This window comes from Corvus moneduloides, chromosome 14, assembly GCF_009650955.1.
Source record: "Corvus moneduloides isolate bCorMon1 chromosome 14, bCorMon1.pri, whole genome shotgun sequence".
Taxonomy (NCBI): domain Eukaryota; kingdom Metazoa; phylum Chordata; class Aves; order Passeriformes; family Corvidae; genus Corvus; species Corvus moneduloides.
In genome coordinates, this window is record NC_045489.1 from 7,939,369 (window position 1) to 7,966,356 (window position 26,988).

General features: G+C 47.4%; 2 protein-coding genes across 8 annotated transcripts in view; one reads left to right on the top strand and one right to left on the bottom strand.

Annotated features, from left to right (window-relative positions):
- The first annotated feature begins 919 nt into the window (after positions 1 to 919).
- On the top strand, positions 920 to 25,444 carry FRMD7 (FERM domain containing 7). Of its 6 annotated transcripts, none has more exons than XM_032124408.1 (12): positions 920 to 10,278; positions 14,260 to 14,364; positions 14,712 to 14,754; positions 15,981 to 16,059; positions 16,716 to 16,813; positions 16,942 to 17,056; positions 17,250 to 17,397; positions 18,540 to 18,635; positions 18,921 to 19,084; positions 19,310 to 19,378; positions 19,475 to 19,550; positions 19,717 to 25,444. In XM_032124408.1, the coding sequence occupies exons 1-12, from the start codon at positions 10,222 to 10,224 to the stop codon at positions 20,749 to 20,751; spliced, it is 2,085 nt and encodes a 694-aa protein (XP_031980299.1). In that variant the 5' UTR covers positions 920 to 10,221; the 3' UTR covers positions 20,752 to 25,444. The 6 variants fall into 6 exon arrangements, with proteins under 6 accessions (XP_031980299.1, XP_031980301.1, XP_031980302.1 ...); XM_032124410.1 differs by having other exon boundaries at positions 16,026 to 16,059; XM_032124411.1 differs by lacking the exon at positions 920 to 10,278 and having other exon boundaries at positions 10,285 to 14,364; positions 19,717 to 20,245; positions 20,349 to 20,482.
- STK26 (serine/threonine kinase 26) overlaps positions 24,743 to 26,988 on the bottom strand; it is a 37,052-nt gene continuing 34,806 nt past the window's right edge. For both annotated transcript variants that reach the window (XM_032124412.1, XM_032124413.1), the window contains exon 12: positions 24,743 to 26,635. In XM_032124412.1, the coding sequence (XP_031980303.1) occupies positions 26,611 to 26,635 (25 nt within the window). In that variant the 3' untranslated portion in view covers positions 24,743 to 26,610. The remainder of the gene's footprint in view (positions 26,636 to 26,988) is intronic.

Consider the following 26,988-nt stretch of genomic DNA (forward strand, 5'->3'; position numbering starts at 1 on the left):
TGTGTTCAGTTTCTTCTGGAATGGGCTGAGCTGACAACCTGCTGCTGCTTTTTGTTTCGTGGGTTGTTTTTGAGGTCCTGGTTATTCTAAATGCAGTAACCGCATCTGAATTGTCTTGACTGAGTCCTGGTGTGGAGGAATAGGGTGTACAGCTGTGCCCCAGCTGGGTGTAGAGCTCACAGTCTTGGGTGCTCTGAGGAGAGAGAAGGTGGGAGCATCATTTTCCTGTGCAAAGCAGGCACTCCCTGAGCTGGGGGCCAGTTCAGAGCAGCCTCCTCACAGGCTAGTGTGATCGAGCTTTGTTCAAAAGAAATCTGTGTTTGTCTTGTGCAAGTCTTTAACGTTCTTGTTTTCATACAGGCTTTATGTGTGTGAAGATGGCCACAAGTCCTGACATCACCTTGCAGTGTCTGTAGCTGCCCTCCAGCCAGAGTTGACATCTTTCCACCACCCTGGCGGAATGAATGCTCCTGGAGCTCTGCTACAGGAGAGGCACAAGATTTTTCCAGAAAATCAAAGTGCCCAAAGCTATTTGATAACAATTATCTTAAATGTTCAGTAAAAGCCCTGAATTTGCCAAGTCAATGGTTGTCATCTGGGCCCTGTAACAAAAAGTGCATGTTCCTCAGGACATACAGTCTTGGCACTCACCTTTAGTACTGCATTTGTAACTAAAGCTGTGCATTGATGTAAAATGTGATTTCAATCTAAGAAAAACTTGATAACTTGGTACCTTCAGTTCTCAGTGATGTGCAAACAGGCAAAAACCATGTAGCCTGCTCACCACCCCTCTGTTGCCGTGGCTAAGTCCACTTTACACCCCTCAAGTTGCCTTAAAAGTGGTCTCTCCTTATGACACTGTGCCGGAAAGTTCTCCCTTTGTCTAGATTCTGCTGGTCGCTGGCCCTCTCCCCCCTCCCATCCCTTTTCCCATTGGCCCTTGTTATGTCATTCAACCTTGCCTCTGCCCCCCAGCCCTCAGACTATTGTTTTTGGATGCTCTGCCTGCCTTTGGGAGTTTTCGGGATAAAACTGGCGCGGGCTTTTGGTTGTTGTTCTTTCTTGCCTCTGGTCCCTTTGGGGTGTTGCCATTAAACGCCTCAGAATTGCATGCAGAGAACCCCTCTCGCCTCTTTGTCTCCGGTTCGTGCATAGATTGTCTGTGTGAGCGGCTGTTCACAACCACCTGCGAAGCTGATATTGTATGCACGCGTAGGTACTAGCAGAGTGCCGCATAAGCGGTCCATGGGAGACCCAGCAGGGTCAAACGCGGTATCGATCCACCGAAGCTCAGTTCTTTACTCCTCCTCCAGCTGAAACAGCATTAGCCTTATCTTGTAGGTATGTTTCTGTGCTGTTTCTTCTTCCTCCTCACACTTCCTTTGCTGAAATGAGAAGTAGTTTCCATCTTGAGAGGAAAATGATAGAGAAGAGCAGAGTGCGCTTCTAAGTGATTTTGGGTGAAATGTCTGCTTCCCTAACCTAGCTGAGAGGTGAGGGTGAAGCATGCCCTGTTCTCATTAGTGTCACTGAGGGTGGGAGCTGACACTTCAGGACTAGTCTGCTTTGAGATGTAACTATCGGGTTCATTGCTGTCTGAGTCTGATTTCTCATGTGGTTTAGAAGAAGTCAGAATGCAGCAGTAATACTCCCAATTCCTTATGGCCCTCAGTATAACTAAGAAAGCTGCTTCCTGTTTCCACTTGGAGGTTGGGAAGTGATTCGAGTACAGCTGTTAAGCCCCTGAGACTTAGACCACTGTTTTGTTTCCAGGTGACAGTGTAATAATACAGGCTGGGTTGGGGATTTTGAGGAAGGACATAAGATTCATATTCAAGGCTATTGTCTTTCAAAAGTCTTGGTGCTGAGAGTAAAATCGATTGCTGCTTCACAGACTTGTGTAGCATCCTTTGTTAAATAGGTGTGGAAATGTCACGTTGCTTTGTCTGGTTTTGGGGCTGTTTATGTAGTGTTTCGTGGCAGCTTTTTCTTTGGTGTACCAGTTCTTGCTATACAGGTGCCTGCAGAAATCTCCCAGTGTCGTGCTTCCCCTGTGCAGCCAGAGGACAGGGATGTCCCCCCAGAGCCATCAGAGAGCAGGAGGCAGTTGCAGCACAGGCGAGAGGCCTGTCCCCACCCTGCCTCCCCACCCAGCACGGGTGACACGTAGCTGTGTCACTGCCTGGGGCAGAGCTGGGCCCTGCAGACTGACTGGGTGTGCTGGGGTACAACTCACAGCCACAGAAAACCCCACAGCGAGGACAGAGACCCTGCCAGAGTGGAGGGTGAACCACTGGCTACACCTCGTGTGGAGCTGCATGCTGGCCATCTGCCCCAGGAGGCTGGGCTGTCATTACAGTGTGAAACTAGGTGGAAGTGTCTAGTCTTAATTAAAATGAGATACGAGTTCCAAAGCAATACGTGTTGACCTGTGTGAGTTATCTGTGCTCGAAAGCCAGCAGCCCGGGTTGCTGGGTTTGCTGGTAGTTGCTGGGGTTGGGTGAGTCACCGCTCTCTCTCTGGCTGAAGTGCGAACAGCTCCTAGAGCTGCGGGCAGGCTCTGTCAGGAGATGACGTGGCCCGATGTTCTGCGCTCTGAAAGTGAAATAATGTGGGTTTCGGGTTTTTTATGTAGCCGCTTTTATCTCTGTCTGGTCAATACAGCTGCGAGGAGCAGAGAAGAAGGACTCTGAGTTGTAAAACAGCACAGCGTTTAATTCAGAGGTGATGTCCCACTGGTAGTAGTTTGTTGGTGCTGCCAAGGGCAGCATTGAGCTTGGCTGGCAGTAACAGTGCTGATTGCAGGATTGTAAGGGATGAAATTTGTTCTCTGTGGAAACAGTGTATTTAGTATTGGAATCAACTTACTTGCCTTTGGTGCTCTCTATCAAACCTGAGGTTTTCTTCAAGTCCCTCCAAAAGGTCTGGAGCAATAACTGCAATAATTGATGGGAAAGAGTCTCTTATGTTGCCGGAACCTGTAAAATACTCACTCAAAGGAGGGGCTTTGCTGTTTGTTTGGTTTGTGGCATGTCTGTGCTCCTTGGTGTTCTGTTGGCTCAGTCTGTGTGTGCTGTGACAGCTCTCTAGCAGTGCCTTACTTCCTCTTAAGCATATTTCTAGTAATAAGGCTTGCATGGGATTTGAGACTCCACAAGACTGCCAGTCACTGGGTGACCTCAATTGTTCTTGCCTGGGAAGAAAAATTCTAACTGTAGCGCTTCCCTCCTGGGGCCTATGGGGAAGGGTGTATTAGAGATGTTGAGGTGCTTGGACTTGCTTGGAATCAGATGCACCAGCGTTGTACAATAATTTTGAAATCTGACTTCTTGCATGTAAATAAATAAGTGGACTAGAACTTAAATAACAAAGTTGAAAAATTCTCAGACTTATGAAAAGGATTAGTATTTCATACATTTGTGAAACTACAGTGTAACTTGTTCAGTCTTAAGACTCATGCTTCTACGGAAAGGTTTAATTGATTACGACTGCAACTCAGTAAAGCAAACAATCAGCTTTCTGGGAAATTTCTGGCTCTTCCAGAAATTGTTTCTTTTTTCCTGCTGCTAAGCTGACTAGTTCATACAGTTTTATGTCCTTAGAAGATCTACCTTGACATTAGGTTTAAATTATTTGGTCAGCCCAGAAAAGAGAAAATACACTCACTGTTTTTGGCATTCCTTAAGGGTTACTTGTTTTTTTGGGAACTGGGAGATAGGATGATCAGTCATCAGCATGGGATTCATCCTACTGCTGGGATAGATCTTTGACCCTTTTTCTTCAAATTAATAATGATTGTGTAATCACTGACAGCCTGGCTCCTGCGGGAAAACAAGAAGGAATTAACTGAATTTTCAGCAAAGCTGATTTATGTTGGAAAAGAGAGAAAGCTGCTCACAGAGCACAGGTAACTGCTGGAGCAAGTTGCAGCTATGTGGGATTGTGAAGGATTTTCAAAGATGGTATTGGATAACCACTGCTGGAGGAAGGAGTGTGTGAGGCGTATGTAGCTCCTGCCTTCGTGTGTTGGGCTGTCACATGGGATCTCTAAAGTCCCTTGCAACGCCATATCTCTGTGACCACAGTCACATTTCTGATCCTGTCATTATTTTCCATTCATTGTTCCAGGAATTAGCACAGCCTTGCTAAATGCTCTAGGTCTAATCTCAGTAATACAGATGTTTTAATAGGTTAGAAGAAAGATTTTAGCTGCAGGGCCTGCCCAGTGTCAGGCTGTGCTTAGAAGTGATTGGGTGTCCAGCTGCCTTCCTTTCCTTTCAGCTGTCTGTCCTGTGAAGTCGTTGTCAGCACAGGATCACAGGCCATCCAAATGGCTCCATCAAGGGGCCCAGTTTAATAATCTAGAAAGATTTTGTGAATGTACCCCTGAGACCTTGGGACAGTCACAATGTAGTAAAGTTTCCTGGTTTTGGAAATATGTGTGTCTTGTAGCTGCCACTACCTGCCAGAAGGCCCTGGAAGAGGAGCCATGAAGTGGGGATCACCTTTGATCACTACAAAAGTACCAAACTCCCAGCTTCAGGTGGATACTGCTCTATTGTCTTCCACACTGCCTGCTGTGAAGAGTGGCTTTAACATGCCTTTCCCTCTGCTGTGAGCTGTATTCCTGGAATTTGATGCACCCTGGTGGGACTGAAGTGTGATAAGAATATTTTGAGGAAGAACAAAAGGACAAAAAGGAGTGGGGGTTGAGGGGCTACCTGGGAGGGAAGTGTTAATAAAACTCAGGATCAAGATCCATATGGTGGAATGGGTCTGACCCATTGGCCTTGGAGGTACCTGGAGAATGTGTGTTTCTTTGTCTAGATGTAATCAAGGCTTACTCAACCAGAGTTATTTGTCTTGAGCCAAGAGGGAAACCACATCTGTCATGAAAATAAGCAGCATAGTTCCTTAGAACTCTATCCTTTCCACTAGGATTCAGCCTCTTCACCTGGCATTGCAGACTCAATTTGGCATCTTCCGCAGACAAAGCTGTTGGCTTAGGATCCTTCCTAGTTCTTAGCAAGTGACTCAGCGATGTGTGAAAAAATAAAGGACAGCAAAAAAGAAAGGTACCAGCCCAGTGCTGTGCACTGCTACACAGGTGTGGTGAGGTGCATCGCCCCCGCTGGAAATCACTGAATGCTGTGCGATGCCCAAGTCCCTTGGAGGCATCAGTGCTCCTTTGATTCAATACATTTATGAGGGCTTTCTCTTGCTGCGTAAATTGCCTTCTCATGTCTTTGACCTGTTTGAATTAGACATCACAGGGTGCTTTTTATACAGCTCTGCCAACAAAAGAGTGCAACTGGCACATCAAAAATGAGATAAAGTGGATATCTCTGGATATCACCAGAGTCAGGGTGGTATTTAGTTTCTTCTACAGCTTGTGTTGTCATTTGTATTTACTTACAGCAAGCTGCCTTCTGCAGTCCTGAAAATAGTTTTTACATAGCATGTAAAATCTGAAAAAGGAGGAAAAGTCAGCAATGCCCATGGATGCACGCTGGAATGTGTGATTGCTGGACTGACCTGCTTATCCCTGCACACCGAGTCCTGTCCTGTGTTTGTTGTGGGGCACCATCAACACCACGGGAGGGAGCGTGGAAACAACAAGTGGCTTGTCCTGGGGTGGTATGGCTCAGAGTGTGGCGATGCTCCGGCCCTGGGAGTCAAACACTGTGTGGTGCAGGTTGAAAACAGAACAGAAATGGAAATAAATTTTTATTTCAGGGCTTTGGGACTTCAAAGGGTTGCACTTAGGGTTAATTTGTCTCAGGTGTCTGGAATTGCAGTTATGCTTGGCGTCTAGTGCATAATCGAGGTTATTTGGGATTTCCTACTCTGTTATTGCAGGTAGGTAAAAAGAGCCACTTACCTTAGCTGCTGAAGCTGAAATAAAAATATAATCACAAGAATAAGATTTACTTTTATTCTATGATTTCTTGGGCATGAGATTAATTTTGCATTAATTTTGCCTTGGGTGGGACTGGGACAAACCTGAGAGGAAAACGCTGCTGCATAATGTCACCTTCTGATACCGAAATGCTGCTCAGAGAAGTCTTATCCTGTAGTAGGACGCTAATGGGTGAAACCCACCAAAACACAAAATAAAAAAATGCAATTATTTCCGTTTTCCCAGCGATTATTTATGAGTAATGAGTTTCAGCACAGTCATGTCAGATAGTTGGCAAGCAAAATTTGATGAAAATGTAAATGTATCATTGTTTATTATAGTCAAGAAATAATTTTGGGGCAGAAGTTTTTAGAAGGGCAGGACATGGCGAGTCAGCTCTAACTGTTGAGATATGCTGAAGATATAATGTGATTTGTGGAGTAAATGTAAAACAATGATCATTGTTAAAGGTTTAAAGGAAGGACCATGTCCCTGGACTGTCCCTAACAGGCACAACCCTAGTTTTTCCAGCTTGCTCCGGTATTTTTCTGCCTCACAGTTTAAGGATCTTTCCTAGGACCTAATTCACATCCTCCCTGCAATTTCCAGCAAATCTTCATTTTCTCTTTAGCTTGGGAACACAGCTGATCCATTCTTCTGGAGTGGCCCTGCGTCAATCAGGTGATTGTTGTTCCTTTCTTCTCTTTTTAGCTAAACAAACTCAATTTTTTCAGGCTTTGTTTTTTGAAAATACTTTTTTAGGGGTATATTTTATAAAAAGTTTAAACCAATTGTTCTTAAGCTGGGACCTCGGCTGAGAGTGAAGACATTCCTCCTGGAGTGGCAGCAGGAATGTGGAAGGTACCCTATTCTGGAAAGAAATGTTCCTGTTTACAGTGTCGGTGCCATGCCTTGGATTCATTAACCAGGTGGGATATCCTGTGGGAGCCTGGAGCTGTTTAGAAGGACTTTGGCTGTGCCAGAGCCTGCTCTCAGTGATGCAGCCAAGAGGTGGGTTGCTCCCTGCCCCTGCAGTTGGGGGAGTTATGGCTGGGTGAGGAGGGAACGTGGATGTTCTCCTGGCAGCTCCAGTTGAGGAAGAGGAGGTGAAATGTGAGTGTATGAAAGATCACAGGTGACTAAAGTCTACCTGGGCAAGTCCTATCTGGCATTTTGAGTGTGCACTTCTCTCTGCTCAGCAACGAGCTGGGTGTGGGTTCTTGCCTCTTGGACAGTTTAAAATCCCCTGGCAGATCTCTATTCAATGACTTTATCTATCCATTTTCATTTCCTTTCCTCTAAACCCAATTTAAAGATAAACATGGCAAAGCCCAAGGGACAGCAACGCACAGAGCTGCAGTGATGCTGGGGTAGCATGTTACGTCCCTTCTCTCCCAGAGCTTCTTCTCTCACAGCCTGCTCCTCTCTGGGGAGGCAGTGGGGATGTTTGGGGCATTTCCTTACCCATCCCCAGGCCCAAGCCAGAACAGCAGCTGAACTCGCTCACTCTCTGCCCAGTGACAATGGCTCACCATTCTGGGAGGCTCTGCAGGGTGTAGCTACAGTGCTCAGCTCTCTGCCGTGTCCTGTGGGCTGCCCTCACCCCAACACCAATAGGGATCAAAGGAGAAATCCCCAAACGTCGATGTGAGTATTCTCCTTGGAAAAAGGGGCAATACGGTTTGGGAGGAAGGAAAGTTCTTATTTCTTGCTCTGCTCAGTCCATCCCAGCCAGCTGCAGGGTATATGAGAGGCTCAAGAAGACCCTGAGCCAATGCATCCGACCTAATACGGGGTCAGATGCACTCGGTGGAAGAAAGTCCTTCCTGGGAGAGCTGGTGCAATGCAGGATGGTGATAGCAAGGTCCAGAGTATTTAAAAACAACGGCTGAGCTGGCTGAGCAAGCTGCCCTGAAGCAGAACTCACTCCAACATGCTGCTGCTCAGGCCCCACCATGCTCTGGTGCTGCTGCTTGGGATCCTCTCCCCACCTGCCACTGTGGTTGCGCTTGCCCTTCATGGGTTCTGTGCTTTCCTGCACTGTTTTCACATTATTCCCTGCCCCTGCAGATAAGGAGGACATACATACCAGGCTGGACTTTGGCACTGGCTCAGGCCAGGAGCTGGAATTACTCCTGGTGCTCCCCTTGTGTGCTGTTCTGGCTGGCCCCCAAGTCACCTCCAGAAGGAGATAGATGGGGGTAAAATAGGTTTCTCCTCTGCTTGGACAGCAACAATCTTCATGCCCCAAGGAAACCTTGCTTGTTCCACATGTCTTCTTGCTGTCCTTTAGTATCCTATGCCAAAAAGTTCTTGTTTATGTAGTTTGATCCTGTTTGCTGCTGCTGTCTCCATGCTGTGTCCATGGATAGCTTTATTAGGTGGCCAGAGGTCCTGTTTAACCCAACACAGCCTTATTCCTTCATAGGAAGGTAGTGAAATAAACTCGTTTTTGCCACCCACAACCTGACTGGCCAGTGCCCAGCTTCTAACAGCATCTGTGGAATCCAGGGTCAGCACCCCTGGCATGCCAGGAAAGCCTGTAGCAGAGAGACTTGCCTTCTTCTGGGCTTTGGGGGGTCCTCTATTGCACCCCCATACATCCCTTCTGCCAGTCCAGTGTCCCTGCTGTGCTCCCAGTGCGGAGCTGTGCCTGTGATGTGAGAGCCACTCAGGAGAGCTGCTCTTCTCCTTGGTGCCTGTCAATGTTTGACAGCACAAACATTTTAAACTGCAGAGGGAAAGTACACTCACAGCCCCCCCGGATGGTTTGTATGTGATGCTGCCCTTCTCCTGACACAAAGAGCTCAGACCCCAGGGCCACGTGCAGCGCTGGAAATTTGGTCCTTGACATGGTGCTGGCATGTGGGCCATAGCCATCCCGTCCTGGCAGTGGAGCTTGATGGACTCATCTGCTTTGTGGAGCAGCTTTGCAGGGAACAGCAGGTTGGCTTTGACTTTCAGGCTCCTTTTTGTCCTGGTTAGCAGAAGACTTATACATTTTTTCTGTGGATAAAACCTCTATGTTTGTTTTCTCTGCACCAGAGATGACAAGGTATTATGTTGCCCTGACAGCGTCTGTCCTGACAACCCCAGGAATATTAGGGAAGTGTAAGAGAGGCCATGGCGAATGGTCTGGAGTGACTTACAGTGGAAGTTTCAGCAGAAGCAGGCAAGGGAGCTCTAAATGCAGCTTTTTTGATTTGCCAAGCTGTGTTTCTATCACTCTGGGTCCCACAGGATCATGTGTGGTTGTGACTTTTTCCAGCAGCAACAATAATGATCCCCTATGACAGTCCAGTGCCTGCCTTTGGCACGGCTCAGTGCATTTCTTTCTGAAAATGGGGGCTGCTGCCCAAAGGCTGCTTTCACCCAGAAGCTCAGTGAGGGGGTCTCTGATGGGTGAGAGGAGCCAGGGGGGTCAGACAGCTCATCGTGGCCCTGCAGCACCTGGGGCAGAGAAGGAGCACAAATGTTCTCACCACCACATGAAGCGAGGCTGCCCACAGCAGCCTGGGCTGAGCCTGGGGGTCTGAGGGTGGGTGGCTGGCTCTGGCACCCCGAGGACGAGCTGATGAGTGGGGACATGGGCTTTTCAGATTTGAATTGGGAACCAGGTTGTCTCAAAGGCTTATGAGACTTCACTAAGCTGCTCAACCAGGATGTGAGCTGGGAATTAGGAGCAGGTTATCCTCTGCCTCTCCAGGAAGGACTCACAACTGGTTTTGAGTCCAGTTGGAAACATTTTCCACTCTCTGGTGAAGTACATCAGCCCATTGACACATCGCTCAGTGGACAGGACATGATCTGCCCACCCCATGGAGCCAGGACAGCTGCCAGCCAGCTGCTCTCCCAGTGCGCCTTAACTAGAGCAGAGCAAAGGTGACACTCACTGCTGGGTGACTTTGGCAGGAGAGATGCTCAGCTCTTCTCCCCTAACCCTGTGGTACCAAGCATGGGTTGCTTTGCCCTTGCATTGCTCACTACCAGCTGTTTATCCCAGCCCAGTGTTTATCTCAGCCCCATTACTGCCAATCTTCCCCCTAATTAGTACACCCATAATTCACAGGCAGAAAACATCCTTTATTGCAGTGGTGACATTTAAACCAAGGTAGGTATTGGTTTGTTGCGGTATTTTTGAATTAGTTTTTAGGCAGTCAGCTTGTCTGCTCCAGCATCTGCTCCACATCTGTGACTGCAGCCTTCTCCATCCAGCTGAGAGGGAATTATGTGTGCAAGAGCAGTCAGGGCTTCCTTCCCAGCTCCTGGCTCACACCGCTAGAACTGCCGTGCCTGCCACACACCCAGCTGCATGCTCGAGGATGCTGCACCTGAAAGTTCAGTTCCTGGATGATTCACAGAAGATCTTTGTAGTTGATGTAAGTGGGTATCATATTCTTACTGGTTTTTTGGTGTTAATTAATAAGTCATTGCTGCTCTCAATAATTGCATGGTCTCTTATAGCTTCTGGTTTTCAGCTTTAAAAAAACACCAGCAAACAAACAAGAAAACCAATCTCAAATTCAAAATGAAAGGTTAGAGTACTAATTGGTACGTGGTTTTTTGGTATCAACACACTCCTACACTCCTCTGTTATTGGCATTATTTATGAAGAAGGAGGAATGGCTTTTACTTATCTGGTGTCATCTTTAGTAAATCAGTTAATATGAAGTGATGGTCTTGACAAGTGTTGAGTTCTCTCATTTGTCTGGTTGCCAGGGTAAACATTCAGCAAGAAAGTAAAGTCTGGGAACAGAATAAAAATAGCATATTTGTCCAAGCTATCCCTGGCAAGAAACATCTGCACACATCTCTTCCTGGGCATTCAGTTGAAAAAGAAAACTGTGTGGTTTTGTGAATAGCTGAGGAAAAATCCTCAGCTGTATCTTATTTTCTGCATGGCAGTGTCCTACAACACACTGTGAATAATAATTCACATTTAACAAATGGTAGCTCTGAACTGGGTTTAGAATGTTAGGTATTAATATCTATGGTGTTAGATTTATGCATATGTGTATAGATATAACTAAAAGCAGATATGTCTTGACTGTGTGTTGGAAGCATCTTTTTACAAGTGTGATTGGACATTTACTGTTGGTTAGGGTTTGATAATCACAGTAGCTAATTGAATTAGCTAATTCAAGTAGATTTATTCTAGTACTTACCTGCATCTCCTGTGGGACCAGAGTGTTTAATACAAAACAGGCTTTTTGTCAAGTTTTGTTGCTTTTCTGATATGGTCCTTGTTCTCTGGTTTATAGCACAGCCTGAAAACTGCTCTCTTGGATGTACAGCTCCATTTCTTTGTGATAGTATTTTGCAAAAAAGTGGATTATAAAGCAATTCCATCCCTTGATACAGTATGGAAATTGTTTGATTTAGTTTAATTAATCTATCCTAGTCCAGGAGACAGCTTAAAAATGAGACTAGTCAATTTAAAATGCCTTCCCCTCCTCCCCCCATTGATTAGATCAGGTCATAGTGAGACACAATTTAAAAGATGCTGCTGGTACAATGTTGCTGCATTTTTTTCCGTCTCTGTTTTCTTATTTGCTTGAAACACAGCACTATAGCTCTGCACAACATGTTAGTGCAGCAAATCGCTTCCATTAGAGGAACTCCTGGTCATTTCCTTTTTTAGCATGCAATGGTATTGGAAACCCCTTTTAGGCATTTCATGCATTTGCTGCTGTGTGGGTACAACAAATGAATAGCTGAATTAGTGACTTCTCCAGTACAAAAGGACTGCTTTGGGCTAAGTTTTGAGCAGATATTTTAAGCAACTCTTCCTAAACCCCTTCTGACTTTAGAAAGCTCTTTTGAATGTGGAGTACTTCAGTATAATGGGAGGGAAAAGGACAAAAGAGAGAAAACACAGCAGGCCTGATTCCCCCTGCACCTCATGCTCAGGGTAAACATCTCTACCTGCCTCACATGGGTGTCACAGCTGCTGGCATGTGCAGCAAGGTCTCATTTCCAGGCTGCTTTGCATGAGAATAAGTTCCTCTCCTGGTGCTGGATGCTGACCCAGGAAGGCTTCTGCCTTCATCTGCATCCTTGCTGACAGTTGGGACTGCTGAGTTCCCAGGATTTCTTTCAGCTGAGCACTGGAGTTGGTTCCCAGGATGACAGGTCTGAGCCCCCAGGGCAGGGGAAGGAAGGGGCTTGGCAGATCTCTGAACATCCCCACTGTGTCCTCCCTGCTGAGCACCCCATGGCTGAGCCTGGGATGCTGCTAGGCAAACCAAACAAGCCCAGAAAAACCAGTTGCTGAGGCTGAGTGAAGGACAGAGTCTCCTGTGGTCATGTGTCCCTTGTAAAGCTGGAAATTCCTTGACAAGGAGGTATGTGGGGCTAGTGGCAGAGGAGCGAGGGCACAGGGAGCCTTAGGGCTTTTGGTGCGTGACACCATGTGCTGGCTGCAGCACACCTGTTAGGGCAGGCATCTCCCAGGGTGGTGGGAAAAGATCACACCAAATCCCACGAGCTGTTGCTCACTCTTAAACTACAGACCTGGGTGTAGCAGCCTGTCCTACGGGGAACGCTACAGATAGGGGCTTTGCCGTTGGACTGCAGGTGCTGCCAGAGTCCCTCTGGGCACAGGGTCGTGTGTGTGTCCCATGTTGCTATCTACCTCTGGAAGTGCCTCTGGCTTTCTGATTCTGCTCACAGTCCCAGATGCTTTCACCGAGGAGAGGAGGAGCCAATGCAGCCTCTCATTTTCACCTTCTACTCTGAGGTTTCTGCCTGTGGTTGCTCACCTGGTCCTGCATCATTCTCTGAGGCACATGTAGGCTTGGACATGGGACGAACAGCTCCACACGTCATGCTTCTGCCTTGCACTGTGCTCCTCCAGCACAGCACCCACCTCTCTCACTTGGTGCAATGCACGGCTGATGCTGCTGAGCATCACTGTACCCCAGTGCTTGAGGCAGCACTGGCCTCAGCACCCCAAAATCCGGGACAGGACACCTGCAAGCAACCCTCTACAAGAGAAAGGCTGCTTCTAAAGCAGCTCCTGCAGCAGCAGGGCTGTGTCTCCCAGTGAGCAGGTTTTCCTGGGTTTGGGACTGTTCCTGTCCCATGGTGCTTGCCCTGGGTAGTGGTGGGCTTGGAGCAGAGTGGGTTGCTCCCAGCAGACATATGGTAGGTAATAACCCAGTAGTGCTTGTCCTTCCTGGCTGCCTGACAAAGGCCAAGGCCTTTCATGCTAGAAAATGCTAGCTTGGAAATAAACATTTATAGTTGTTTTAATTACCCTTGTGATCCAGTAATTTTGAGGAGAACCAGGAGTGCTGCAGAACGAGTACTGTTATTACGCTATCACCTTTCTGCAGCCTTTCAGCACAGAGACTGCAATTTCATGCCAGAAGAAGCCCTGAAAGGTGGTTATTAGTGCACATCACCACCAGAAGCCAGGTCCCTCCAGTCCTTGCTGGGAACAGCCACTGCCACAGGGAGCTGCAGCCTCTCTTCCCCTCCATCACCCAAAATGCCATAATTTAGCAGCTGTCTAACCTGGCCTCTCTGCTTCAGCTTGCTTTTTGCAATAACCCATACTTCATTTTGGTCTGCTTTTGACAAACTGATGAAGGCATATCAGGGTTTTGATGGGGTGGGTCACTGCCATCTTAATTTTTGGTGCTGTCTGGAGCATTTTCCAGAGTCAGGGGTCTCCTGGTTTGTTCTCCAGCTGTGTCATACAGCACGGCAACAAGTCAAGAAAACACCCTCCAAGTGCTTCTGTTTACTGGGAATAACTACATCCTGGCCTCCCTTATCAGCATGTAGTGCCACTTAATTCATATTGCTAAAACTCATGGATGACTCAGAGCCCATGGCACAGGATTTCTGGTCCTGTTGCTGTTAATCACCATTAACCATAATAGTAGCTCATCCCCGGTTGTTGGGGCACACGGACTCACTGCACATGTTTGAGGTCTGCTCCTGTTGGCTCTTAATTAGGAACGTTTGCCACGGCTGTCCCTGGTTCAGGCAGGTGCTGGTCCTGGGGATCACTCACTGGTTTGCCAGGGACAGAACTGCCCAGACAGTGATAGTTGCAAACAGTGAGTCAAAACAAGGTTTCTTTTCTCTTGCTTTCCTTTCTGGTTTACGTTAATAAGGGAGAGAAGTGATGGGAAGGAATCTGATTTCCAAAAGCAGGGAACACAGCATGCAGTTGTCCTATTGTACATGCTGAAGACAACAGCATTTATTGAGTAAGGTATTGCTGCTACATGGTCAGGAAAGGGGTTGAAGGCAGGGAGCTGAAGCTTCTCCCTGTCTCTCTGAAATCCCATCATGGCTGCTATCAGCATTGCCTAACCTGTTGCTTCTGTGCTGTGTTTGTTTGCCAGCAAAAATCCTGTGGGAAAGCGCTCTTCAACCTCACCTGCAGCCACCTCAACCTTGCAGAGAGGGAGTACTTCGGGCTGGAGTTTCACAGCCAGGCTGGGAACCAGGTGAGTGCAGCCAGCAGTGCAGGGCCCCAGAGCAGCCATCGCCTGCATGGCTGGGGGATTGTTAGCACCTCCCTGAAATTCCAAATGGAGAACTTAAATAGAAAGTTTTGGTATGATGGCAGAAAAACCTTGAAGATGGGAGTTAGGAGGGGCATCACAAGCCCCAGTGATATCTACAGCTCATGGGGTCTATCCATAGCCATCCCTGTGTGGCTGCCCAGCAGGACACTTGTCACAGCAGCCAAGCTGGCCAACAGTTTCATTTTGCATTCCACCATGGTGCCGTGACTTTTATTCCCCATCGGTTGTGCTGTTTATTCACCCAGCTCTTCACTGCTTCATTTCAGGTCTGGTTGGAACCACTAAAACCCATAACAAAGCAAGTCAAAAGTAAGTATTTCAAGAATAGAATTCTTCTAAATCACTACCAGTGACAGTCTAGCACAGACACATTCATGCAATGTTGTTGCTTGGGGACAGGATCTCTAGCTTCCAGCACTTACCTGAGCTCATTTTAGAGGGTGAGGTTGGGCAGGACTGTTTGCAAGGACACCTCAGTCCATACAAAATCCCGTGGAAATACCACTGCCTTTGCAATCTGGTATCTGCACCCTTTTAGGCTGGAGCTGTTCATAACCTGACAGCTTGGCAGAGGAGCAGGGGTGTCTGAGTGCCTGCATGGCCATGCTGGCAGTGTGACAGGCGCTGCTCCTGCATGCCCTCCTTTTCCCTTTGCAGCTCAGAGCAGCCCAGGCACCTGCGTAAGGCAGGGTCCCCCCTGTGCCCCGCAGGCTCTGCCACTCCTCCCCAGCCCCACAGAGATGCTGCAGAGCCTGACCTGAATTCCTGACCTCCTCTACCATGGCCTTGACCAGTGTTAACATAGTGCCCCTTTCAGCACAGGCCTCTTTCCATCCCTGTAATATTTTCCCCAAGTACACAATGGCTGGGAGGTGACTGAGAGCTTGAGGCCATGAACCCAGTCTTTGCCATGGGGAGGCTGCAGAACAGTGTTTGCATGAATTTCCCTGAAAGAGGAAAGCCTGATAAGGAGCCTTCTCTTTCTGGGTGCACCACAATTGGAATTATTTCAGGCACCTATTTCCTTTACCATGTGCCTTCTGGGTGTTTTGTGGCAGTCAGTGCTTGCATAATTGCCTCCCTCCCTCCACGCACTTTGCCTTGGGCTTGGCTGCTTGTTCTCACTCATCCCACAAAAAACCTTTGCCCAAGCAGCCTCCTATGGGAGCTGTTGCACCTCAAGTGTTTGGAGGGCTGAGTTTAACACACAGCCTCAGTGATGGCAATTACACCAAGGCTCTGGCCATGCTCCCTGGCACCATTTCATGGAAACCCCCTCCCAACAGGCATTTTTGCAATTTAAAGAATTGCTGGGGCATTTTCTCTTTAGTACTCTTTAGATATAGAAATCCCTATTTTCGTCCACTGGTAATACTGGGGGCCTGGGCAGGCTGGTTTTGGGGATGGGGGGCAGTCTGTAAGTTTGTAAGGGTCCAGATTAATTTACTCTGTAAGGAGGCAGCATGTGTAAAGAGAGTTGTAAATGTTCTCAATAGACATGTAAAAGAAAACTTATGAAGATGTTGTGTTTTAAGATCCTAAGGAGGTTCTTTTCAAATTTATGGTGAAATTTTTCCCAGTGGACCCTGGCCACCTGAGAGAAGAACTGACCAGGTACAGCACTTGTTTTATTACTTTCTTACCACACAGTTCTGTGTTTTTGCAGTGTGTTAATTCTTTATCCACCGCAGCCTGTCTGTGAGCAGTGATTATCGTAAGTATCCTAAGTATACTGTTTACAGAACAAAACCAGAGGATATCTTTTCTTGATCCTCTGTTTTTAAACACAGTCCACTTGAAAGATCAGCTGTCTTATGAGGCTGCAATTTGTTTACTGCCAAATGCTTTAGCAGTTGGGCACAGAGTCTGACTGCTCAGTCCAGCTCCTGCCTCAACCTGTGTTCTGAAAGAACAGTTTTATTTTTAAAAATTACATTGTTAGCTCTTACAATTTTAGAGAAAGCATTGCAAACAGGGACTAAGAATAAAACCAAGACAGTGCTTCTGCAGAACGTCAGCCCAAAGAGAGGCAAATGCCCTCCAAAACAGAAAGGAATGTTAATTCTGAAATCTACTAATGAACATTTCAATGTACAGGGATGTACTGGTCATGGTGGTGCCCAGCTGCAGCCTTCTGCAGGGGCTGCATGCTCCTCCTGTGACCCTGTGGACGCGTACCCCATGGGTTGAGACATGGGAACAGGCATGGCCCTCGTGGTTCAGCCCAGCACCCAGTTCCCCCCAGGGCATGCTCCTGTCCCTCTCTACAGGTACCTCTTCACCCTCCAGATCAAGAAGGACCTGGCACAGGGGCGGCTGCCCTGTAGTGACAAGAGCACGGCGCTGATCATCTCCCACCTGTTGCAGTGTAAGGGCAAGCAAGTGCCTGCAGGGACAGTGCCCCTTCCCTGGGGACAGGCTTTGGCTGTGTAGCCAGGGGTTCCCACTGCACTGACCTCTCACAGTCTAATCCATGCTCTCCCTGTGTCCCCAAAGCCGAGGTGGGTGACTTCCATGAGGAGACAGACCAGCAGCACCTGGCCACACACAGGTACCTGCCCAACCAGGAGTACCTAGACAACAAGATCATGCACTACCACCGGAGACACAGGTAAGGGCTGCTCCATACCACTGCCATTCACACAAATCTCCTGATGGAGTCTGCTGACAGGATGTTCCCATCAGCAGGCAAGGCGGGCAGTGGGGTGGGTGTGATGCCAGCACATACAAAATGGCATTTTTTTCAGCCCATTTCAGCATCTGCCTTCTCACTCATGTTGCTTCCTGTGCGTTCGTGTCTCCAGAGGGAAGACGCCTGCCGAGTCGGACATTCAGCTGCTGGACGTGGCCAGGAAGCTGGAGATGTACGGAATCCGCCCGCACCCCGCCAGTGATGGCGAGGGGACACAGATCAACCTGGCTGTGACACACATGGGAGTGCTGGTGTTGCAGGTGACCCCGGGGTTCAGGGGTGGCTGCCAGCACCCAGGCGGGGTGGCCTCTCCAGCTGGAGGTGGCCCTTCTCCGCTTAGAGTGCTCCAGACTCTCTCAAATCCTACAAGAGGGCATGTGTTCCACAGACCTCGGGGGTGAAGGTGATGCTCTGGGATGTGGCTGTGGGGCTCAGCCCCACTGTCCCCCAGCACCCACTGTGTGTCACTGAACCTTCCCCAGCTCTGCTGGCCCTTGTCCCATGAGAGTGGTGGCTGTGTGAGCACATGTTCCATGGCTCTGTCACATGTGTTCACCGTGGAATCTTCCAGCAAAAATAGCCTCCCACGTCTGTGCAATTACATCACGCTGTAATCACAGCCGAACTGCACAGTAAATACAAACTTCCTCATAGCCAGCACGAGGCAGTGCTCTGCTCCTACACCAGCTGATTTCAACCTGGGAACATCTTGTCACAGCAAAAAGAAAAATAAACCAAACGTAAAACCTAGCTGTGGGTCTGCTGTTTGTAATTAGTGCTGCCAGACCCGGTTATTTTTTCAGAGCCATAAATGCCCCTCACGCATGCTTAGAGCATTTGTGAGTCCATTAAAATCTGGGCTCTCCCAGAAAGCTGAGAGAGTCCTGGTGCCACAGAGTGGAGTAACACAATTTATCCCGGTTCTCCCATGACAGTGTTTTGTAGCTGCATCTAACTTATTGCAAAATGGTAACAGGATAAAGTGTGCTTGCAGCCTGCTTAAAGCAGGTCTAAAGGTGTGGGGGTGAGCTGAGCACTGCTACACTTCCCAGCAAGGGAGGGGAGAATCTTATTTCTTTGGAGGGGTGATTCTGCCATGACATTTGAGCTGGCACAGATAGGACTCCCTGCCTTGACCTCTCTGAGGTTTGTCTTAGCATCCTGGAGTTTTGCAAAGAGCTTCAGCAGGCAGAGTTAAGCCCTGAACCTCAATTTCTACTTGTAGAGCCAGCTGATGAGGTGGTCAACACCAAATCCCAGCACCCTTTCCCCAGACCCCCGCAGGTCCAAGAGCTGCATTGGAGTTTCATGCAGTGTCCTGTGAGCTCAGGCCTTGGCCCACTGCATTTCTGTATTTATAGGTTGCTCCATCCAGCTATAACTGCTGTGTTTGTTCTTGCAGGGCAATACAAAGATCAACACCTTCAACTGGTCCAAAATTCGCAAACTGAGTTTCAAGAGGAAGCATTTTCTCATCAAGCTCCATGCAAACATCTCTGTAAGTACCATGCCACAGGCAGCTGCTGGGCTCAGGAGCAGACAGCTGTGGATGGAAGGTCAGCCACACAAAGTCCCCAATTTTGCATAAAATCCATTCCTGCTGCTCATGGGTGATGCTCCTTCTCCTTGAGTGTGACATGTGCTAGTCCTGTGTCCCCAGCGATGTGACAGTGCACTGCCTGGAGCCACTGACAGCCCACATGACCCTTTAGGGGTTCAGGAGGGCAAATGGCAGAGCTTGTCCCGTGCCCCTGACACCGGCTGTCCTGTCTCTGGCACACAGGCGCTGTGCAAGGACACACTGGAGTTCACTATGGCGAGCCGGGACACCTGCAAGGCCTTCTGGAAGACATGTGTGGAGTACCATGCCTTCTTCAGGCTCTCTGAAGAGCCCAAGTCAAAGCCCAAAGCCCTTCTGTGCAGCAAAGGCTCCAGCTTCCGCTACAGGTAAATTCCCAGGGGAAAACCGAATTGCTGGGGCCAGGAAGGGTCTGGGGATGTCTCTGAGCCTCCCCTTTATGTTAGCCCTGGCTGAATCCGAGGGGGTGATAACAGCTACTTCTCCTGGAGACACCCCTGCCTCAGTCCTGCTGCATCCCCTCATGTGGGGCACAAGGCCTACCCAGGGCTGGGGCTGATGGTGCTGCTCACATTTCTCCCTCCATGCTGCAGTGGGAGGACTCAGCGGCAGCTGCTGGAGCACGGGAGGAAGGCTAAGATAAAGAGCCTGCCCTTTGAGAGGTACTGGGGGCATGGAGTGGGGGCAGTGCCTGAGGGGACTGGGAAGAGGGGAAGGACCCTCCTGGCCATACATCCACCCATGCTCTTGTACTGCAGGAAGCACTGCACATCCCGCTACGATGAGAGGCAGTGCCGCTCCTCCCCAGACCTTCTGACAGATGTATCAAAGCAGGTAAGTCTCCATGGCATCAACAATATTTCCGTGCTGAGGTCTTGGCATTGCTGCCCCAGCTGGAGGAGATCAGCTGCAGGCCAAGCCAGACCCTCAGCTCTGGGTGCTCTCTTCCCATCCTGCTCTGGGCACCCATCTGGCACCCACCCCTCTGTGCCTCACCCAGGTGGAGGAGCTGCGCCTGGCCTACGGCAGCCGGGGCTCGTACCACGCCAACGGAGTGCATGCCTCTGAGCCCACCCTGGACAGCCAGCGTCGGAGCTCCACCATGGAGGTGAGGTTTGCCACTGAGCTGGAGCACTCCAAGACTGAAGAATCCCCCACTTTCCTGCCCCACTCCAAAAGCTCGTCTGCTTTCCCCCTGCTCTACGCTGAGCTGGAGATGGAGCGGGCATGGGAGCCCATCGACTTCTTCGGAGCCAGGAATCCCTTGACATCCTTTCGGCCCCACCACCAGTTCACTGGGAACAGTAAAAGCACCTCTGTGGGCAACATGCGGGAGGTGAGCACCCGGCCGCTGGTGTACATGGATACACCCTGTCCCCTACCCATGGTGGCCCCGGCCCCGCCAGTGCTCTTTTATCTGGACAGGGCCCTGCAGTCTCCATGCCCTGTACCAGCTTCTGGTGAGGACACAGCAGGACAGGCTGGTGCAGGCAACCCCGTAGCAGCAAAACCCCCTCTACAGAGCCCAGGTGAGACCCAGGCTGGGCAGTTCCATTGTGAGGCTATAGGCACAGCTATGGGCACAAGCATGATGGGGAAGAACAGGTCACTGGCTCACTCCTTCGATTACAGCCTTCAGGAGCAGCCTCCCAAGCGGTCTTGGAGCCAGTCAGACATGAAAACCATCTGCTTCACCTATGGCTCCGAGTTCAGGCCCCTGGGGCCGTGCCCCGCACTGAGCAGCCGGAAAGGGGGTGTTTATTGGCACGTCCCAGCCCAGCAAGGGCTGGCTCCACGGCCACGGCACTCCACTGAGCGCTACCTGGGCAGCAGCACTGAGTCCAGTGACTCTGACTCGGACCTGCTGGCCACTGACTACTGCTCCCTGTACGGCCGCGTGCTGCGCTCACCCATGGCCCGCGTGCGGCTCTCCTCGGGCAGTCTCCAACTGGATGAGGAGGATGAGGAGGTGTCCTTTGCCACCAGCACTGCTGAAGAGAGGGTTTCCAGAGGGGCCTCCAAGTATTTCACCTAGATGCCTGACACCAGACAGAAGGAGCAAAGGTGGCTGGTGCTGACCCAGGGTCAAAGAATGGTGACACTGTTTGTGGGTCTGCTTACAGCTTATGAAACATTGATGGGATTGTGTTGTGTGAGTGCTCTTAGCTATAGAGGATGTGTTAATGGACATCAGGGTGTGTTCAGAAGTATTCAACCCCTGTACCACACTTGGAAGGTGGTTTGCCTCTGCCACCACACTTTGAGAGGGGGAGTCTTGCTTCAGCCACAGAGGCCAGGGATCGCCTAAAGCCCTGCTAAGCCCTTATGTCCTGCCCAAGATGATGCTTGGAGCTCAGCTGCTGGAGTCTTCTTTGAGGGAGAGGGAGAAAAAGAGACTTCTCACAGAATAGTTTCAGCTGCTGCTTTTCCCAGCTCCAGGGAAGCACACTGGAGGGAGGGTGTTTCAGGCCTTTTTGGAGAGGAGCAGGATGTTCATGAGAGGCTGCTCCTAGAGCTGATGCCATGCGGACAGGGAAAAAACCCCAGCACAGAGCCCATCTCCTCCACTTGCCTCACCTCCAGTGCTGCAGGGGGCACCTGGTAATCAAAGACAAGGCTGTGTGGCTGTCTTCTCCCTGGACAGTTTAATGAATTATCCTCCCCACAAACATCTGAGCAGCACTTGTCAAGCTTTTAGAAGCACCCCATGGTGAGCACTGAGAAGTGGGTTCATACTGTAGAGCTGTGCTTTGCTTAAGCCCATCAGCCATCAGCTCCTGGCAGCACTGTGACAGCCCCAGTACCCCAGTGCTCTGCTTAAATTTGAGGGAGAGAGATGCATAAGGGGGTTTTTTGGGGTCCTTTACTGCCCCAAATCAGTCCTCAGTTAAGCAGCAGGAGAAAGATATCAGGATAAAGATATCAGGAGCAGGTAGGAAAGGAACAGGCACCTTCTTGGAAATACTTTTATTACAAAAACTTACTATTACCCTAAACCTACATTAAATCTACTGAGAAATTTTGAGAATGATGACACCTCCCTAAGATTTTATGGGAGGATCTTGATAATTTTCTTTAAGAACAACCCTGTAAGTCTTTGTAGGACATGACTGTAAGCAGAGGGACAGCCAAGAAAATCCACGGTGGAGAAACCACTGCAGCCCTGCTAGAAAGATTTCAGAAACAAGGAAGCTGGGACAAAAAAAATAGATTAAAATGCAAAAAGAAGCGGGCGTATGGGTCCTGCGCACTCTGCTGTCCTTTGTTTTAGAAGGTGGACAATAAAAAACAGTTGTTCACACAGGAGTTTTCAGTTCCTCATTCTGCCCTGTGAAATCTGCACTCCCCAGTCCTGCAGGCACACCCACAGCACACCTTGCCCTGCGCTCCCCAGTTCCTGGGCAGCCCTCAGTGCTCCAAGGCGCTGGTTTCCCTCTCTTGCTCTGCTTCCTAGCTCCCTCTGTGCCTGTGCTGTCCCAGCAACTGGGGAGACTTGTGGAGATCCCTGAACGCTGCTGGAAACGGCCACATTCTTGGTTGGTTGCCCAAAGAAATGCATTAGCCCAACAAGTGAGTACATTTTAAGGTTTTTCTCCTAGTTACCCTGTGCTGAAGCTATGACCTGCAGTGATCCCTCATGCTGCTCTGGCAGATGTTCTATTGAAAGAAGGGATAATCTTTCTGGCTAGAGGGTTGTTTCTTCCCCATTCCCAAAGCTCTGTATCTTGGAAAGAGCTTTGAATCACCATTCATTACAACATTTAAGAATGGCAGTCTGTGGGCACAATTTGGTAGAGGGTTAAAAAACCAGCAGTATTTCAAACACAGGCTGCACACAGCCCTGGGATCTATCCCACAATCCCTGTTAGCCTCCTCAAAGCATGTGGATACACAGGTGAGGGCTGGCCCAGGTCAGCTTTACCTTGAGCATGTCCCAGAGCAGACATCTTCCCACCATGAGAAATTGTACAAACACCCTGCCCAAATCTTCAGGAACTGCCAGGTCTGGTCTTCAAGACTATGCTGGGAAAACAGCATCGAGAGGAAGAAACAAGGACTTGGGAACTATTTTTCGGTTTTTCCATGGACTAGGGAGCACTGGGGCACAGCATGAGCACTGTGCCTCAGCACATCCTACACATGGTCAACAATAGCAGAGCACAAAGCAGCTTGTCAGTAAGAGACACAAATTGACATCTCCGAGCTGAATTCATTGTGTAAACCACTTTCTTGGGATTGACTAAAATTAAGGAACAATCCCAGTAAGCAGTGGCTTACTTGTCAAGGAACAACGGAAACAACCCTTGACCAAGTCTTTCCCCTCGGTCCCTCCTCAGCCCTATTCACCCCCAAGATAAGGACATCTGTTGAAGCGACTGTGTTTCCCTAGGGAAGAAAAAAGAAGGATGGAGAGAGGATGTGGAAAGATCTGGTTTGCTGGTGGTAAAAGACAAACAGCAGTACCTGGAAAATGTAAACTGTTATAGTCCTTGCACAAAGGATTATTGAAGGGGAGAAGGCACAGCAGTGTCACAGTGTGAAAACATTAAGCTACTCAGTGCATTCAGAGAGAAGTAACTGGTTTATATAAAACAGATAAAGGTTTAGACAAAATAGATAAAGCTATGAAATAAGCCAACATACATACCACTAAACTTTTCAAAGAGGAAAATAATTTTATTCCAGTGTTAAGTCATAAAACAGTGTGATAAAAATCAGACTTTCAACAATTGCTAAACTTTGTGCAAACACATTAAAATCTACACATTCTCCTACTCAGCTGTCGACATTCCAAGGCAACAGCAGGTGTGATGACACTACACTGACTGCACAGAAATGAATAGAGGGGTCAGAGACCAAGGGCTTAAAGAATGGTTGCATTGATAAAGGACTCATCTACCCAAGAACAAACACATTTCTCTATTCTGCAATTCAGACTACTTTGGTAAGATTACTTCAGCAACAATTCTTCTCAATCTACAGCAGGAAGCCTGGCAAACCAAACGAGCAAGAAGATGGATCCTGCATTAATATTTTGATCTATCTTTCCATTAGGTATCTGCCAGCAACAGAATACTGCTGATTAAGTTACACAGTTCATCAATAATTAACACCTGGGTAAAAGACAGCTCTTCTCTGGAACCAGCAATACAGACATCCCTTCTTAGGAGCTAATTATAAACTTACAAGGCACAGAGACTTCAGGCATATGCAGCACAGTGAAAAAAACCTTCTTGAATGGACTGTGCTACATGAGAATGAGTCTGTTTTGCACACATGTGGGTGAGTTTTTCCCATGCTGTCCCACGAGGCAGGTATACATCCCACTCATTCCACAGGAAAAGAAAAGGCACCATAGTTCAGCAACTAATTACAGTTGTATCTCAAACATGTCACGTTCCAATTTCCTGTGTCATTTGCTAATCCCACCTACCCAGAATTATTAATGGAGTTGCACAGATTAAAGATCCCGTGTCAACAGGGTAGAGCCACCAGTTAGAAACTCAGGAGGAATTCCCATCAGCTCTTCCCTCAGACTCTCACAGAAAAAGAACACCTTAAGGGAAGTGACATGGAAGTAAAAACATGTTTTTAATTCTGAAAAATTTATATGGAGCTCCCTCAAGTGAGATTTGTGTTGAGGGTGCCGAGGTCAAAGTTGAGAGAGCTGTGGCACAGGCCTTTGTGACCCTTCACAGCCCCATGCCAAGGCCAAAGGCAGTCAGAGCTGTAACATTGCTGCCGTGGTGGCACTGCTGGACATACCTGTCTGAGCTCACACATCCTGGGGTCTCCCCTCTAGAAAAGGAACCAAACAGAACCCCAGGACTGCTCCATCCATTCCCTGGGGCATAGCAGCTGGCAGGTGTCCCCTGCACAAGGACCGCGTGGGACACCCAGAGCTTTGCAAAGCACCCACGCAGGGAACACCCTTCTCAGAACACAAGTCTGTGACAGACACATCCACACCTCTGCACAGCTGTTGAAATCCAGAAAAAAATGATGCACAACAGAACAAGCTCATGAAAGTTTGCGGAACTTAAATATTTATTTTTAAACCATTTAAAACCCCCAAAAACATTGAAATGAGCCTCATCTATAAACAGATTTACAAGACTAACAACTACAGAAGCTAGAGGAGCACTACAATTTGTTTCTGTGATGCAGTTATTTTGTAAATCTTCAGATCAACTGTATTTACAACTTTTGCTGCTTTTACATTTATAAAAATATTTATTTAATCCATAACATTATTGTTTTCAAAAACTATTTCCAGGCTTTTTTCTCAGATATAAATTCTAATTGAATTTCAGTTATATAGCAGATGAAAGTTTTAAACAGAAACTTTTTTTAAAAATTAAAACAAGGAGTTAAAAGTAATTTTTTTACAGTGTAGGCACCATTGAAAATAATTGTCCTTGGCATATCTAACCACCATCTCTCACGAGTGTCCTTTATATAAAAATGATGTAATGGCAACATTTGAGGAAAAATGCAGTATTTACTTGCACACCATTACTTTTTCAATATTTGGCAGATAAATTTCAGATTCATTAAAATTACTTTTGTGCAAAAACAAAATGTGCAGGTCTGAACCATAAAATAAACACACTCAGCCTTTATCAAAAATAAATTTACACCAACAGTTCCACAGCTAAATACTGAAAAACAACCCCAGTTCAAAACTTCAGCATAATATACATACTGGGTTGAAAAAGGGAAAAAACCAAATCAAAACAAAACAACAGAAGAGATTACCCATCTAGCAGTACCATAAATATATAACTGAAAGCAACTTTATAGTCTTACCTACTTTTTATGAAAAAAATCACTCCGTACTGCACAGTACTACCTTTTTGTGAAAGAATATCTATAACTCAGGTATTTGCATATTAACTGGTAAATACATATTTAAAATACACTTTCAGAGAATTATAAACAAATTATGTTGATGCATGGTATTTAATGTATCTCAGAACAAAAATGTGTATAAATATATTACAGGAGAAACAACACCACCACAACAGAACGCTGGTGTTACACCGATACCTGCGTGTGAGGTATGTAACATGTGACGCTCGGCTTCTCTGGCTCCCTTCCACCCAGGCATGTATACTCAGAGGAAAAAAATTAAGTTAAATTGGACTTCAGGTTTTGTCCATTATTGCCAAAAGCCCCACCCCCTCAACTGTATTGCTCTAAATTTTCCTACCATGATGATATGAGTTACTACTTCAAAACCTGTTCTAAAAGGTAACACACAGACTGTACATCAGGATAGACCTGTTGCTACATATCACCTGCAAACTATTGACATATTGCTCTCAAATATATTTAATCATAGAGCTGCCTAAAATACTGTACCAAATCAGAATTAAGAGATACTGTTGCAGGTTTGTTTTTCATGCTGGTTGAAGCAGGTGCTACAGCAATACCCTTGCCACTACATGTTTTGAATACGCTTGTGAAAAAGCTATTTTTCTCTGAAGCTTGTTAGTGATTTACAAAAGTTTAACTCATGAATATAAAAGAGCTGTACAACTCCACGTACAGGAACAAAATAGCATCAAAACATACTGTACTTGAACATTCTATTAACTAAAGTAATGGTTATTTCTAAAAGCAAAACTGCACCTCAACATTTATCAGATTAAACGGGTGAAGCTACAATATTAAAAGTTGTTCTTTACAAAATAATTTCCTGAAAATATAAAACCATGTGCACTGCCACAGAATAGTTGAGTAGGTTCTTTCAAATCCTCAATCACCATCAATATGTTGCAAAGATCCAAAAGGCACAAGGAGCTCATGAGCTAAGCACTGCCAAGCCTGAAGTAGTTTTGGTGGGTTTCACTGGGTCCATACGATACAGCAGTCAATTGTGTGAAGTTTCTTAGGATGAGTCATTAACAGAAAATCTACAGATAAAAAATGCAAGTAAAAAAAAATTGTTAATTATATTGTTTCAGTTAGGCAAACAGCACATAAATACTTCTGCATCACTAAACTAGTATGTGCCTTCATCTCAATGGTTCATAGGAAAAAACCCACCAGAAGTGACATTCTCAAGAAAACATTCCTAAAAGAGGTAAGAAAAAGATTCTATCTCCCTTACTGCCTGTAAATATGCTTAAGAGAAACCTGCAGGCTAAATTAAAGCAGCAAGATATAGCAACTACAGTAAAGCTGCAGCACTTCAAGACCAGATACAGTAAATAGTCACTATTAGTTTAAGTCTCAAACAGAAGTGTTACCTATAACTACAAAGCTA

Bases quoted from the DNA above. Each gene is read 5' to 3' on its own strand.
- FRMD7 (XM_032124406.1), top strand. From the start codon at position 14,140: ATGGTCAGGAAAGGGGTTGAAGGCAGGGAGCTGAAGCTTCTCCCTGTC. The intron at 17,398-18,539 runs GTGACCCCGGGG...TTGTTCTTGCAG, and splicing joins TGGGAGTGCTGGTGTTGCAG to GGCAATACAAAGATCAACAC. The intron at 18,636-18,920 runs GTAAGTACCATG...TCTGGCACACAG, and splicing joins AGCTCCATGCAAACATCTCT to GCGCTGTGCAAGGACACACT.